This window comes from Muscardinus avellanarius (assembly GCF_963383645.1).
Source record: "Muscardinus avellanarius genome assembly, chromosome: 16".
Classification (NCBI taxonomy): Eukaryota; Metazoa; Chordata; class Mammalia; order Rodentia; family Gliridae; genus Muscardinus; species Muscardinus avellanarius.
The window spans coordinates 11536529-11552927 of NC_137802.1; the positions used below are offsets into that span (position 1 = coordinate 11536529).

The window sequence follows — 16399 nt, forward strand, 5'->3', positions numbered from 1 at the left end:
AAATGAAATACGTTCTTATTTGTAAACAATACAAAGTCAATCAATAAGGCAAAGTAAGCGAACAGCTTAAAATTTAGCAAAGGATATAAGGAGAAGGGTTAGAAACCCAAGAAAGGAGAAGAAACATATCCCCATTGAGTGGCCGTTGAAAAAGACAATAAATACATTGGGTGTGGTGGAGCAGACCTGGGATTCGCGGACTTGGAAAGCTGAGCCGGGCGTGGCGGCGCACGCTTGTAATCCCCGCGCTTGGGAGGCTGAGACAGGAGGATCGCGCGGGTTCGAAGCCATCCTCAGCTACTTAGTGAGGCTCTCGGCAACTTAGTGAGACCCTGTTTCCAAATAAAATAGAAAATGGGTCTGGGAGTATAGCCCGGAGGTAGAAAGCTCCTGGGTTCCACCTCCAGTACTACCAAAACAAAACAAAACAAAACAATCCCCAAAAAACCCACACACACACACAAATAAGATGGGGCTGGGAAATAGAAAAAAGACACACACACAAAGGAACAATAAAAGAAATTTTATAAAGTTCCATATGATACTTGGCAGAAAGCAGGTACTCAATAAATGTTCATTACTTGTTTTTGGTCCTAGGGATCGAATCCAGGTGCATTTTCCCTCCAAGCTTTTTCCCCAGCCCTTTGTATTACTTTTACTTTTACTTATTTATTTTTGTGGTACTGGGGATGGAACTCAGGGGCATTCTACTTCGGAGCTATACTCCACCCCACAGCCCTATTTTATTCTTTTATTTTGAAACAGGGACTCACTAAGTTGCAAAGGGCCTCACCAAATTGCTGAGCCTGGTCTTGAACTTGCGATCCTCCTGCCTCGTCCTCCCCAAGTACGGAGATTACAAGTGTGCACCACCACGCCCGGCATTACTTTTATTTTGAAACAGAGTCTCACTGAGTTGCTGAGTCTGACTTCACACCTACGCTCGTGTTTCGGCCTCCCAAATACTGGGAATACAGGCGTGTGCCACCATGCTAGGCTCAGAAACACCATCTCTTATTCCAATTTCTTTGTTCCTCTGACTTCTTTCTAAGACCCAGGGCACGAGGAATAGAGCTGTACAGAAGGACCCTCTACAGAAGGCTGCCTCCCTGGACCAGCCAGCGTAACTTTACCTTCCTCTCCACCTCTGCAGCTGTCTGCTTGGTGGTCTCCAGGTTCTCCACCAAGGCGGTTTCCCCCAGGAAGTCCCCAGATGCCGAGGAGAGGCGGGACAGTAGATCATCTTCTAATGTTTTGAGCGTGATTTTGAATCCATTCTGCTGCTTTGTGAGCTCCGACTGCAAATACCAAGTAAGGAGTGAGGTGGAGCCAGGCACGGCGGTGCAGGTCTGTCCTCCAAGAACGGCTGAGCTAGGAGGATGGCAAGTCCAAGGCCAGTCTCAGCCATTTAAGTGAGATCCTGCTTCACAATAAAATAAAATAACGTAGGGCTGGGGATGTGATTCAGAGGTAGAATGCACCTAGGTTCAATCCCCAGTAACACATATACATGCTTGAAATACAGAAGTCCAAAACGTCCTATACTCGAGAGAGCTCTGAATAAATAAAATGACTGTAAGACCAGAGTCCCTTTCCTTAGAGATCACGAACTGAAGACAAGATAGCACACTATTAGCCGGCGTGGTGGCGCACGCTTTTAACCCCAATACTTGGGAGGCTGAGACAGGAGGATCGCACAGGTTCGAAGCCAGCCTCAGCTACTTGGGCTCTCAGCAACTTAGTGAGACCCTGCTTCCAAATAAAATATAAAATAGTTCTGGGAGTGTAGACCAGAGGTAGAAAGTCCCTGGGTTCCATCCCCAGTACCACACACACACACACACAAAAAGCAGAATATACTATGAACATGTCTGTAATCCTAGGACTTAGGAGGCTGAGACAGGAGGATCACAGGTTCAAGGCTAGCCTCAGCAACTTAGTGAGACCCTGCTTCAATATAAAAAATTAAAATAGGGCTGGGGGTGCATCTTGGAGGTAGAATGCTCTTGGGTTCAATTCCCAGTACCACACACATACAAAATATATTGTGTGTATACTAAATATATACAAATTTTTTTCTGGCTTTTATTTCCCAAACAATATGATATGACAATTATGTATAGAACCTTTACATTGCATTAGGTATTATGAATAATCCAGAGATGACTTAAAGTATACAGAAAGCTGCAGGTAGGTAGGTTAGATGCAAATTCTATGCCATTTAAAGCCGGGCGTGGGGGCCCACACTTGTAATCTCAGTACTTGGGAAACTGAGACAGAAGGATTGCAGGCTCACAGCCAGCCTCAGATACTTACTAAGGCCCTCTGTCACATAGTGAGACCCTGTGTCAAAAATTAAAGAAGAAAAATTAGGGCTGGAGTATAGCCTGGAGGTAGAATGCCTCTGGGTTCAATCCACAGTTGTGAAAAAAAAAATCTCTGCCATTTAACATAAGGGACTTGAGCAAACACTAACTCCCCACAGGAGCAGAGGGATGACTGTTCTAATCATGAGACTTGGGCCCATTTGCTCTTTTTTATTTTTATTTTTTGGTGGTACTGGGGTTCCTGGAAGCCCTTCTACCTCCGGGCTACACTCCCAGACCTATTTTTACATTTTTATTTGGAAACAGGGTCTCCTAAGCCAGCGCGCGGCTGGCTTCAAACCTGCGTGATCCTCCTGTCTCCGCTTCCCAAGCGCGGGGATTACAAGCGTGCCCACCACGCCCGGCCCCATTGGCTCTTGTTACACTTCAACAGCCTCAGTGGGGATCATCCCTATCTCTGCTCCCAGGATTTCTGGGCTAATGCTTAGCACGGTGCTGAGATAGTCACTGGCACCGCGTAGAACTTATCACTGTGAACAGAGGTAAGTTTTAGCTCTCTGGAGTGTCCCCTCTATTGCCACTTTATTTTTATTTATTGTTTGGTATTGGGGATGGAACCCAACCTCTGAGCTACACCTCCAGCCCTATTTTTTATTTTTATTTTGAAACAGTGGCTTACTAGGTTGATTAGAGTCTCACTACTTGCTGGGGCTGTCTTCCAACCTGTGTTCCTCCTGTCTCTGTCTCCCAAGTACCGGCATTACAAGCATGTGCTAACCATGCCCGGCTTCTCTAGCACCATTTTACTGTCTCCAGAAGAGAAGAGAAGAGAAGAGAAGAGAAGAGAAGAGAGAGGAGAGAGAGAGAGGGGAGAGAGGGGAGAGAGAAGAGAGAGGAGAGAGAGGAGAGAGAGAGAGGGGAGAGAAAGGAGAGGGGAGAGAGAGAGAGGAGAGAGGGGAGAAGGGAGAGAGGAGAGAGAGGAGGGAGAGGAGAGGGGAGAGAGAAGAGAGGGAGAGAGGGAGAGGGAGAGAGAGAGAGAAGAGAGAGAGAGAAGAGAGAGGAGGGAGGGAGGGAGGGAGGGAGGGAGGGAGGGAGAGAGAGAGAGAGAGAGAGAGAGAGAGAGAGAGAGAGAGAGAGAGAGAGAGAGAGAGAGAGAGATATGGATGCTTGGGATTAAACCCAGGGACATTTTACATTTGCCCTACACCCTCAGCCATTTTTATTTTTTTAATTTCAAAACAGTATCTTGCTAAGTTGCTGAGGCTGGCCTCAAACCTGCCATCCTCCTGTCTCAGCCTCCCAAGAACTGGGATTATAGGCGTATGCCACCATGCCAGGCTCCAGTGCATTATTTAAAAGCAAAAGCAACAGAAATTGTCTTAGGCTGTTTAGACAAGATCATTGCAGAAGCTTTCTTCAAGGTTGTAGGGGAACTGGTATCCATGATCTCACCTCATCTCTCCTTTCTGATTGTTAGGCTCCTAACAATTTACTAAAGCACTGGGCACTTTCTGCTTTTATTATGGGGACTGAGTCGTTCATTTCAGGCAGCTGTAGGTCTTTGCTCTTTGGACCCATGGAAAGAGTAACCCAAGCATTTCGACCTTGGTCGCCCTGGCCTATTTTTTGTTCCTTTTTAAATTTTTGGTTGTACTGAAGATTGAACCCAGACACATTCTATCATAGAGATATACCCCTAGCGCTTTTTCAAAAAAAAATTATAAAACAAGGTGTGACTATGTTGGTGAGGGTCTAAGTTCCTGAGTCTGGCTTTGAACCTGTGATCCTCCTGTCTCAGCCTCCCAAGTGAACTTACAGGCACGCGCCACCATCGCTGGTCTCAGTACGTCTCATCTTACCTGTTATGGAGTTGGTCCTCCCTGCGTTTCTGTCTTATGAATAAATGGTTGCAGAGGCAGAATCCCAGGGAGCCCTGAACTCACTCTTAACTATATTGTAATTTTAGGCTCATATCATCTAACCTCATGATGTTTAAAGAGAGGAGAAAACAAAAGATATTTTGTTTAGCCACAGACTAGATTGTGTTTCTCCCAAATTCGTATGATGAAGCCCTGGATCCCCCGTGACCTGTGTTGGAGACATGGTTTCTAGGAATTCGACGGAGATAAAACAAAGTCACAGGGACGGAGCCCTGGTCCAATGGGATTGGTACCCTTCAAAGAGATACCAGAGAGAGCTTTCTCTGCTTTTCTGCATGTGTGCACCAGCAGAGATCATCTGAGGCGGCCATCTGCGAGCCGAGAAGAGGGACCTCTCTAGAAACAACCATCCTGGCACCCCAATGTCAGACTTCCTACTCCCAGAACCATGAGAAAATAGACGTCTACCATCTATGCCAGCCGGACGAGGATATTTTGTTACAGCATCCTGTGCTGACTGAGACACAGCCCTAGCAGGTTGAACCTGATTCTGTTATCACTGCCGCAATGAATTCCTTTTAGTGTTGGATGTAGACACATGGGCCTGTGGGATCAGAGCCCTTCCTGTTTGTGGCCCAGTGCCAGGCCCTGCTCTTGGAGTCAGGACTGCCCCTTCTGCCATCTGTCCGCTGCTTCTGTTCTTCGACTGCCTATACCCTTCCTTTCCTGGGTGGCTAGATGGGCCTGGGACTTGTCAGACATCTTGCAGAGCCCACCTGCAAGGAAAACAATCCCCTAACCCCAGCTCCCAGAGTGGGGTGCCCCTCAGGGGCCAATGGCAGAACATCATCTTCCTCTCTTCCTTGGCGAAGCCCCCGGCACACCTTCAGTTGCTCCAGATCCGGCCTCTCCATGCTGACCACCGTGGCCAGCAGCTGGTCCTCCAGGCCGTCTCTGGTCACGGTGAAGTTGATCAGGGTGGCCTGCGCCTGCAGCTCAGGCTGGTAGTGAGGGTTGGCCAGCTTGGTGTGGAGAATGAGCCGGAACTTGGGGTTGTATTCACACTCTTTGTCTCCGATTTTAATGTATCTGGAATATAAAGGTTCATGTAAAGGTGGGTGGCTTGGTTGGGGACAGTGTTATGCTTCTGGCTTAGAAGACCCCCCCAAAGCCAGGCGTGGTGGTGCATGCCTGTAATCCCAATACTTGGGAGGCTGAGACAGGAAGATTGCAGGTTTGAAGCCAGCCTCAAAAACTTAGCGAAGTCCTGTTTCCAAATTAAAAAAATCCAATAGGGCTGGAGGTAAAATGCCCCTGGGTCCCTGGGTTCTATCTTCAGCACCGTAAAAGTACCCCCAAAGGCTTATATATCCCCAGTGTGGCAAGGTTTAGAGGTGGACCATGGTTGGAAGAGGTGGACCATGGTTGGAAGAGGTGGACCATGGTTGGAAGAGTGGATCATGGTTGGAAGAGGTGGACCATGGTTGGACCATCGTTGGTTGGGGGCATGACTTTGGGCACTATATATGTTCCCAGTCCCTGCCTCTTGCTCTGTCTGCTTCTGGCCGCCATGATGTGAGGATGGCCTCCCTCCGCCATGTCTCGCCACCGCAAGTTTCTGTCTCAGAGCCAGCCAACTGTGGAATGACCTCTGAAACCATAAGCACGCATAAACCTTTCTTTCCCTGGATTACTCTTGTAGGGCATTTTGGTCACAGTTATGGGAGAAGCCATCTAAAATAGATAGAAGTCTATGGAGATCAGGGTGGAGCTTCCTTAGAAAACTGGGAATGGATCCACCATACAATCGGGCGTGGTGGCGCACGCTTGTAATCCCCGCGCTTGTGAGGCGGAGACAGGAGGATCGCGCAGGTTCGAAGCCAGCCTCGCTGGCTTAAGAGACCCTGTTTCCAAATAAAACTTATAAGATAAGCTGAGCATGGTGGTGCACGCTTGTAATTCCAGCATTCGGGAGGCTGAGACCAGAGGATCGCGGTTCGCGGACAGCCTCAGCTACTTAGCAAGGCCCTCTGCAACTCAGTGAGACCCGGTTTCAAAATAAAGAATAAAAAATAGAGCAGGGGGTATAGCTTGGAGGTCGAATGCCCCTGGGTATGTTTCCAACAGGGCTAAAATCAAAGAACCAGAGTTACATATGTATACCCATGTTCATAGCAGCACAATTCATAACAGCCAAAATATGGAACCAGCTGAGGCAGGTGTCCATCAACAGATGAACGGATTGCAAAATCACGGGCAATACACACAATGGAATTCTACCTGGCAATGAAGAACAAAGTTATGTCGTTCATAAGAAGATGGAAAGACCTGGAGAACATTCAGAAAGAGAAGGGACATATGTCTTCTCTAATATGCTCAAACTAGGAGTATCAGGGATACCAGAGGGACTCCAGATAATGGAGGGGAAACCTCAGGGAAACCAGGAAGGAAGGGTAGAGGAGGAAGAAGGCTGAGGTTCATTAACGGAAGAGCTACGTGCGGCTATGAGATGTGTGTGAACATAACATTAACTTGCACACTCAGTATCAGGAGGGAGGAAAATGGGGAAGGGGGAGAGGGCGCCAAGTACTGTGTGAATATATGCCATTATCAACGTGATCCACATTATGATATCAGACTATAGTGCACCAATAACAATAAAAATAAAAATAAATAGAAGTCTAGATTTTCTTTTGGCAAGATGATAGCCAACAACGTGGCCGATTTAGAGGGATCTTTTTCTCTCTCTATATATAGCGTGCACCTTAAGGTCCTTCTTTGCCCTAACGTTGGGGACAGCTGTGGAGGGGGTATAGACTTTCTCCCTTGAGCATCACATTTAATCTTAACTCTCAGGAAAGCCTGCGATTAGGATACTGTGAAAAGGCTCCAGCAGGTGGCAGTAGAGTGCTTGGAGGAAGAACCACCTTGGCGTTTGTACAAAGGTGTTTTCAGGTGAGCTATTAGAAGGCTTATTTCTCCTGGCTGTCTGGGGAATGACTTTTATGGGTGAAAATAATTAAACACACCAATGAGCCCGACCTGGAGACACAGAAAAGCAACTCAGGGTCTGGGCGGTGGGTGAAACTCCACCATCTCTCAGGAGTGGGTTAGTTCCCGAGAGGGTGGGTTGTTAGAAGAAGAGTGAGCCTGGCCCCTTGGAGCCTCCCAAATCATGAGTTAAACAAACCTATTCTCCTTGCAAACTACTCAGCCTCAAGCAGTTTGTTATAGCAACAGAAAACGAACAAAGATGGTTCCCGAGATGTGCATGCCTTCATGAATATCATCACCCTCTCATCCTCATTTCCCTTCATATATAGCCTCCTCTTTCTGCTCTGCACTTGCTAAGCCCTGATCATGTACCAGCATCCAAGGTCAAAGAGGCTCATCAAATTGAAACTGTGTGTGTATGTGTTTATTTAAATATACAAACGTGCGCCGGGCGTGGTGGCGCACGCTTGTAATCCCTGCGCTTGGGAGGCACAGACAGGAGGATCACGCAGGTTCACAGCCAGCCATGCTGGCTTAAGAGACCTTGTTTCCAAATAAAATATATATATATAAAAAATAGGTCTGGGAATGTAGCCCAGAGGTAGAAGGGTTTTAGGAACCCCAGCACCATCAAAAAAAAAAAAAAAATATATATATATATATATATATACATACAAACGTGTGTGTGTGTGTGTGTGTGTGTGTGTGTGTGTGTGTGTGTGTCTCTGGTTGGGGATCGAACCCAGGGCTTTGGGTATGCTAGGTACATGCTCTACCACGGAGCCACACTCCAGTCCAAGGCTCATTAAATCAATAAGAGTCTGACTTCATAACTCAGATGTCTGGCTTGGGAAAAATGCTCATGCTTAAGCCAGGTGAGGTGACATGCGTCTGTAATCATAGTTCTTGGGAGGTAGAGACAGGAGGATCTAGTTCTTGGGAGGTAGAGACAGGAGGATCACAGGTTCGAGGCCAGCCTGAGCAATTTAGCCAGATTCTCAGTAACTTAGTGAGGTCCCGTTTCAAAATAAAAAATAAAATAAAAAGGGCTGTGTGTATAGCTCAGAGGTAGAATGCCCCTGGGTTCAATCTCCAGTACCAAAAGAAAAAAGAAAAATTCTCATGCTTAAAAGTCAGTGTGCTTTTTCCTTTTGGGTACTGGAGATTGAACCAGGGGCATTCTACTTTTGAGCTATATACACAACCCTTTATTATTATTATTATTATTATTATTATTATTATTATTATTATTATTATTATTACAGAACTAGAGGTAGGACCCAGGGGCATTCTACCTTGAAGCTATACTATCAGTTTATTTTTTTATTCTTTATTTTGAAACAGGGTCTCATTAAGTTGCAAAGGCCCTCACTAAGTGGCTGAGGCTGACCACAAACCTGCGATCCTCCTGTCTCAGCCTCTCAAGCATTGGGACTACAAGCGTGCGCCAACAACCTGGCTGAAAAATTTTGCTTTTCAGTTTAAATAATCAACATTTAATTGTTATCATCTTTTGCTGATTTTTTTTGTGGTACTCGGGATGGAACCCAGGGGCATGGTACCTCTGAGCTACACTCCAAGCCCTAATTTTTATTTTTCATTTATTTTATTTTTGAAACAGGGTCTCACTGAGTTGCGGAGGGCCTCACTAAGTAGCTGAAGCTGTCCTCGAACTGCGATCCTCCTGTCTCAGCCTTCCAAGTGCTGGGATTGCAAGCGTGTGCCACCACGCCCAGCTATCTTTTGTGGATTTTTGAAAATATTTTTATTGGTACATTATATTCTCATATTATAATACAGTTCAGAGTTATAGCGACACACATGATATAGAACTTGGTGGCCTTCCTGCCACGCCTCACCCCTTCTTCCCATACATGATATTAAGAGGGACGTTGGTGTCCTCACATACATACAGAACATACACATACATACATAACATACATACATACACACATACATACATAACAGAAGTGTTTACTTTATTAATTCTCCTTTTCTTCCCTCCCCTTGACTATCTCCCTCACTCCACTGGGGTTTCTCTTCCTAGATCCCGATACAGTTTTAATTTTTTACTTATTTATTGGTACTGGGTGTACTAGTATTGGGAAGAGGTTTCAAAATGTGTTAATGTCCCAGTATTGGGAAAGATTGCCCAAAGTTTGAAAATATATCCTTTGTACTAAAGAAAGCCAGGATTGTCAGGAAGAAGGGCCTTTTTACATTTCTAAAGAGAAGTAAAGAAAGCTGGAACACCAGGGAAAAGGGTTCTTTACATTTCTAAAGAGAGACAAACTGCCTCAAGGATGGGAGGAAATCCCAGATTCTGGAGAAGCAACTTAACACATCTTGGGAGTGTAACAAAAGGTGTGAGGTCTGTGCAGTGACAGAGATGCCCCCCCCCACCCCTTGCCTCCGAGGGGCGGATCCGGCTGGGATGGAGACAGCAGAAAACTGGGCTAGAGATAGGGCAACATGTCTACATATCAAAGAACCTGCCGCAGACTTGGTCAGGATAAGAACACTCAGCCTGCCTGCGGGGTCTTTTGGTAAATTCACTCAAATTGCCCCCCTATGCCATTTTCTGGATAGCATGGGGCTGTAACTGTCTTCTGTATTTCTATCTTTTTAATAAACTTCTTTAAATCTTCAGCAACTGTCCGAGCTATGTATACCTATCCTTAGCTCAGGACAAGAACCTGCGGTTTTTCTGTTTGTGTGGTTGTGTTGGGGGGATTATTTCTCCGAGCCTCACACACCGAACATATTTCACCGTAACACTGGGGTTTAAAACAGGGTACTGATATTTTTTTGGAAACAGGGTCTCACTAAGTTGCAGAGGGTCTCCGTAAGTTACTGAGGCTGGCCTACAACCTACGATCCTCCCGTCTCTGCCTCCCAAGCACTGGGACTCCAGGCACATGCCACGGTACCCGGCTCAGTCTGTCCTTCTGAAGTTCCTCCGTAATTGTACGAGGCAGACACATGCAGCCGGAGGGAGTGGATGAGTCACTGGCTAAAGAAATCAAAGTCTGTTCCGGGAAGACTTCTCTGGGAGACAAGGGCAGCTAAGCAGGCCTCTCCTGGGAAAGTAAGCTGTGCCCATTGAGGGGGCCTTCCAGGCAGGCAGATCCCACCACACCTCTAATGGGGGCCTCGGAGAAGATCCTCACATCTTACCGTCCTTTTTTAATGACTTCTCTCCCAAGCAGAGGGCCCAGCACGGGATCAATGGTCTCCTCCAGGTTTTCAATCAGTACCACGTCTCCGGCTTCCAGGGCGCGCTCCAGGGTCTGGAGGTAGCTGGGAACAAGGCGGGCAGGGTGAGCTTGCAGCAAGGTGGGGGCTCGGAGATGATTTTACAAGATGACCCGGCCTCTGAGGCACGGCGGTGAACTTGTTAGAAATGTCCTCAGCAGCCAAATGTTTCTGTGCTTAACATGACATTTGTGTGGTTTTTATACTTTTTTTTTTTTTTTAACAAACGAGGAGATATCATGCCGGGCATGGTGGCGCACGCTTGTAATCCCAGCATTTGGGAGGCTGAGACTGGAGGATTGCGGTTTGCAGACACCCTCACCTACTTAGCAAGGCCCTTCACAACTCAGTGAGACCCTGTTTCGAAAAGAAAAAGACTAAAAAATAGGGCTGGGGGTGTAGCTCAGAGGTACCATGCCCCTCGGTCCCACCCCTAGTACTGCAAAAAAAAAAAAAAAAAAAAAGAAATGGGGAGATTTCATAATATTCAAAAAAGAATATGAAAATTAACTATACGCTCTTCATCTGTTATTTATAACTTGATGTTTTCTGGGTACATTTGGATTCTTAGTGGTTGCTTTGGTAACATGGGTGATTGGTTCCAGACCACCATGGGTACCAAAATCTATAGATGTTTAAGTCCTTTATGGGAAATGGTGTAATATTTGCATATAACCTTCTTCAAATCCTTTATTTATAATACTTAATACAATGTCAATGTAAATAGGTGTTATATGGTATTGTTTAGGGCATACGAATAAGGAAAGGCCTTCGTATGTGTCTAAGACAGACATAATTTTTGTTTGGAACATTTCTGATACGGTTGGTCGAATCTCTAGGTACAGATCCTGCAAATATGAATGGTATTTTCAACTTCAACTTTTCATTATGGAATTCATATGGCGCTTTTTTAAAATAACCTAGTTTTTGTATACGTGCTGCCGAAGTGAGCATATAACCTAGTTTTTGTATATAAAAATGTATTAGAAACATTTCCCTATGCCATTAAACATTTTTCCAAGCTGTTTTTATTTTTATTTTTCGTGATCCTGAGGATTGAATCCTGGGGAATTCTGCCTCCAAGATACACCCCTGGCCCTATTTTATTATTTTTAAATAGTGTCTGGCCGGGTTGATGAGAGTCTCACTACTTGCTGAGGCTGTCCTCGAACTTGCAATCCTCCTGTCTCAGCCTTCCAAGTACTGGGATTATAGGAGTGTGCCACTGCACCTGGCCTAGCAGTGTTTTTGAATGATGTATTACAGAAATTTCTTTCTTTCTTTTCTTTGTAACTCTTTCCCCCTACTTTTCTTTTTTTTTTTTACAACAATATGCTACTTTTGTAACGAGAAATACTGCGATAAATGACACTTAATATATAACTAAATAATTAAAAGCTAGTAGGCTATTAGATACAGAATGAAGACCTTGTTTAATAAAATAACTTAATATAGTAAAATGGCACTTCTAATTAATTGAGAAAAGGTTGGAAAGTTTAATAGATGCTATTGGAACAATAGCTAACCAGCTGGAAAATTAGTCTGCACTTCATTTAGGACCTTAAAATCCATTTAAGGTAACTGAATTTAAATGTAAAAAGAAAACTCATTAAAAATTATAAAATGATGCCCCCACCACCATGCACCCCATTAAGATATATGACTACAATGCACCAATAAAAAATTTAAAAAATTTATAAAATGTAAGTGAACATTTAGCCGGGCATGGTGGCACACACTTGTAATCCCAGCATTCGGGAGGCTGAGACAGGAGGATCGAGGTTCGCAGACAGCTTCAGCTACTTAGCAAGGCTCTTTACAACTCAGTAAGATCCTGTTTCGAAAAAAAGAATAAAAGCCGGGCGCCGTGGCTCACGCTTGTAATCCCAGCATTTGGGAGGCTGAGACCGGAGGACGGTGGTTTGCGGACAGCCTCAGCTACTTAGTGAGGCCCTTTATAACTCAGTGAGATTCTGTTTCAAAATAAAGAATAAAAAATAGGGTTGGAATGTAGCTCGGAGGTAGAATGCCCCTGGGTTCCAGTACTGCAAAAAAAAAAAAAAAAAAAAAAAAAAAAGTAAGTGAATATTTAAATAATTTCTGGAGGAAAATAAAAAGACTTCTAAACATGACTTAGAGAAGACATGTGCGACAAGTCTGACCAAATAAAAGCAGAATTAAATAAACTGTAGTATGTCAGACCCCACAAATAAAATTAAAAGGCAAAGGAAAGAACCTGAACAAACATTTCATTCTTACGATCAAAGATTAGGTAGAATATATACGATGTAATATTTGCATTCAAATAATGGATAGTAAATCTAGCAAAACCATCCAACAGAAAGGAGCCCATGGGCAGGAACAGAGAATTAATGTGGCAAATATTGATTGAGGCCCGTGATGTACCAGCCAGTGTTTCAGGTACTAGGGAAGGAGCAAAAAAGAAATTATTCCCATCATTTCGAAAGCACTATTTTAATCAAAATTTGGGAAGAAGGCCAGTGTTCAATTATTCTGTGACTGAAGATTAAAAATATATCATGTCCTATCTGGGCGCTCATTTCTCAACCAAGTTCTCTGGCAAGACAAGCCCATTTTAGTATTCAATATTTGCTTTATTTAATGATTATTTTTATTATTAGTGCAGGACTGGAGATCAAACCCAGGGATGCTGTAGTACAGTGTCCCCAGCTCCCCCTCCTTTTTTTCTTATTGCGGTCCTGGGGATGGAACCCAGGGGCATTCTCTCTCAGAGCTACATCCCCGGCCCTATTATTTATTTATATTTATTTATTTATTTATTTATTTATTTATCTATTTATTTATTTTGGTGGTACTGAGGTTCCTGGAAGCCCTTCTACCTCCGGGCTATGCTCCCAGACCTATTTTTACATTTTTTTAAAATTTGGAAACAGGGTCTCCTAAGCCAGCGCTCGCGGCTGGCTTCGAACCTGCGCGATCCTCCTGTCTCTGCCTCCCAAGCGCGGGGATTACAAGCGTGCGCCACCACGCCCGGCTATTATTCTTTATTTTGAAACAAGGTCTTACTGAGCTGTGGAGGGCCTCACTAGGTAGATGAGCCTGGCTGCGGAAGCTGGGATCCTCTCATCTCAGCCTCCCAAGTACTAGGATTACAAGTGTGTACCACCACGTCTCCGTCCATCCGTCCGTGTCTGTCTGTCTGTCTGTCTGTCTGTCTGTCTGTCTGTCTCTCTCTCTCTCTCTCTCTCTCTCTCTTTCTTTTTTGCGGTACTGGGGAAGGAACCCCGGGGGCGTTCTACCTCTAAGCTACACCCACAATCCTATTTTTTATTCTTTATTTTGAAAACAGGGTCTCACTGTGTTGCAAAGGCCCTCTCTAAGTAGTAGCTGAGGCTCGCTGCGAATCATGATTCTCCTGTCTCGGCCTCCCAAATGCTGGGATTACAAGTGTGCGCCACCACGCCCAGCTGTTTGTTTGTTTGTTTTTTTAAACAGGATCTTGCTAAGTTGCTGAGGGTATTGCTAAGTTATCGAGTGTTGTCTCAAATCTGCGATTCTCCTCAGCCTCCCACGTACTGGGATTACAAGCGTGTGCCACCCCACCTGGCCCCAGCCCTTTTCTAATTAAAATAATTAATTAATTTTTATAGTACTAGGAAACGAACCCAGGGATATTTTCCCTCTAAACTCTATCCCCATTCCAGTTTTTTATTTTTTATTTTTTTAATTTTGAAATGAGGTATCACTAAATTGCGCAGGGCCTTGCTAGGATGCCATGGCTGGCTTTGAACTTGTGATCCTTCTGTTTCAACCTCCCAAGTCCTGGAATTACTCAGCACTTTAAAATTTTAAGACAGGGTCTGACTACGTTGCTGACGTTGGCTTTAGACTTCAGATCCTCCTGCCTCATCCTCCTGGGTTACTGGAATTAAAGGTATGCACCATCACGACCAGCCTATGTAGCTATTATTTTTAACATTACATGTAGCCGGGCGTGGTGGCGCACGCTTGTAATCCCAGCATTCGGGAGGCTGAGTCCGGAGGATCCCGGTTCGCGGACAGCCTCAGCTACTTAGTGAGGCCCTCTGTAACTCTGTGAGACCTGGTTTCAAAGTAAAGAATAAAAAAAATAGGGCAGGGGGTGTAGCTCGGAGGTTGAATGCCCCTGAGTTTCATCCCCAGACCCGCCCCCCCCCACAAAAAAAAATTACATGTTTGGCTTAGACAATGCTGAGTGAAATAGGCCTTTGTGAGATCGTGTTAGGGGCACCTGGCCAGAGCAGAGAACTTCACAGAGCGGCTGGTGGCGGCCACGTGGTAGATGAGATGGATCTCAGGTTTTTAAGAGAGTAACAGTCACCTACTGACAGCACATGATTTCTAACAAGAAAGAAAAGCAAACACTTAGTTTTGTGTGTGTGTGTGTGTGTGTTTTTTGTATTGGGAATTGAACCCACAGGCATTCTATTCTACCTCTGAGCTATACCTCCAGTCTGTCTGTCCGTCCGTCCTTCCTTCCTTCGTTCCAGTACTGGAGACTGAACTCAGAGATGTTCTACCTCCAAGCTACACCTCCAGCCTTATTTTATTCTTTATTTTGAGACAGGGTGTCAATAAGTTACAAAGAGGACCTCACTAAGTAGCTGAGCCTGGCCTCGAACCTGTGATCTTCCTGTTTCAGTCTCCCTAGTACTGGGATTACCAGCGTGCACCACCACACCCGGCTGGCTTTCTTTCTTTCTTTCTTTCTTTCTTTCTTTCTTTCTTTCTTTCTTTCTTTCTTTCTTTCAATTCGAAGCAGGTCTTGTTGAGTTGCTGAGGTTGGCCTTGAACTCACAACCCTCCTGCCTCAGCCTCCCAAGTCCTGGGTTTACAGGCGTGCACCATCAGGCCTGGGTTCGAGGCATCTTTTGTGGTGCCGTTTCCTACAATAAGCCAACTCTGGGAAACTGGGAGGGACCTCTCGGAGAGATCTGGAGAGGAGAAATCAGCCGCTGGGGGCACATTATCTGCCAGGCGCGTTTCTTTTCCTGCACAAAGGGCACCCGAGGGCACTGTTGTGCTCGGCCACTTACCCTTTCTGGCCAGTCTGGGTGACGCGGAGGTGGGCTCCGTATCTGTTCTTAATCCACTTGACACCTTGGAGCTGAGGGTCCACCATGAGCGGCCAGCGCTCGCAGTTGAGCAGGATGGTGGCGTTCTCCATGGACATGCGGTCGGCCGGGAGGCCCTCATTCTGCCAGGTGGCCACGTCGGCCTCATCCGTCAGCATCCTCAGGGGGTCCAGGGTTGGGGTGACTGGGATGGGAACCTGGGGGAGAAGGGGGGGGCTCAGAATGGAAGAACACTTTCTTGGTGGAGGGGTGAGAACACAGTATTTCACTGCATGATATAACTTAATTATTTTTTGCGGTTCTGGTGATTGAAACCAGGGCATTCTACCTCCAAGCTACATCCCCAGCCTTATTTTCTTTTATTCTTTATTTTTTTTTATTTTTTGTGGTACTGGGGGTGGAACCCAGAGGCATTCTGCCTCTGAGCTACAGTCCCCCACCCTCAGCCCTATTTTTTATTCTTTAATTTGAAACTGGGTCTCACTAGGTTGCAGAGGGCCTCACTAAGTAACTGAGGCTGTCTTTGAACCGAGATCCTCCAGTCTCAGCCTCCCAAATGCTGGGATTACAAGCGTGTGCCACCACGCCCGGCTTATTCTTTATTTTGAAACAGGGTCTCACTAAGTTGCAGAGGGTCTCACTAAGTTGCTGAGGCTGGCCTCAAACCCGCTATCCTCCTGTTTCAACCTCCCAAGTACTGGGTTTACAGGCGTGTGGCATGTGCCACCATGCCTGGCTGACAGAACTCATTTGAAAGGAAGATCAACAATGCGCTTGAAGACAGCTTTCCTGGCTGTGTGATGCTTTCTGGAAGCAGCCTTTGTTAGCATCTTGATAATCTTTTTTT

At 45.5% G+C, this 16399-nt stretch overlaps 1 protein-coding gene across 1 annotated transcript in view; it reads right to left on the bottom strand.

Moving 5' to 3' along the window:
* The window catches only part of DNAH9 (dynein axonemal heavy chain 9), a gene marked incomplete at both ends in the record, with an annotated part of 402526 nt that overhangs the window by 69573 nt on the left and 316554 nt on the right, over positions 1-16399 (bottom strand). Inside the window, 4 exons of the mRNA XM_080712788.1 lie at positions 1134-1298; positions 5092-5296; positions 10379-10501; positions 15514-15749. Coding sequence (XP_080568914.1) covers positions 1134-1298; positions 5092-5296; positions 10379-10501; positions 15514-15749 — 729 coding nt within the window. The remainder of the gene's footprint in view (positions 1-1133; positions 1299-5091; positions 5297-10378; positions 10502-15513; positions 15750-16399) is intronic.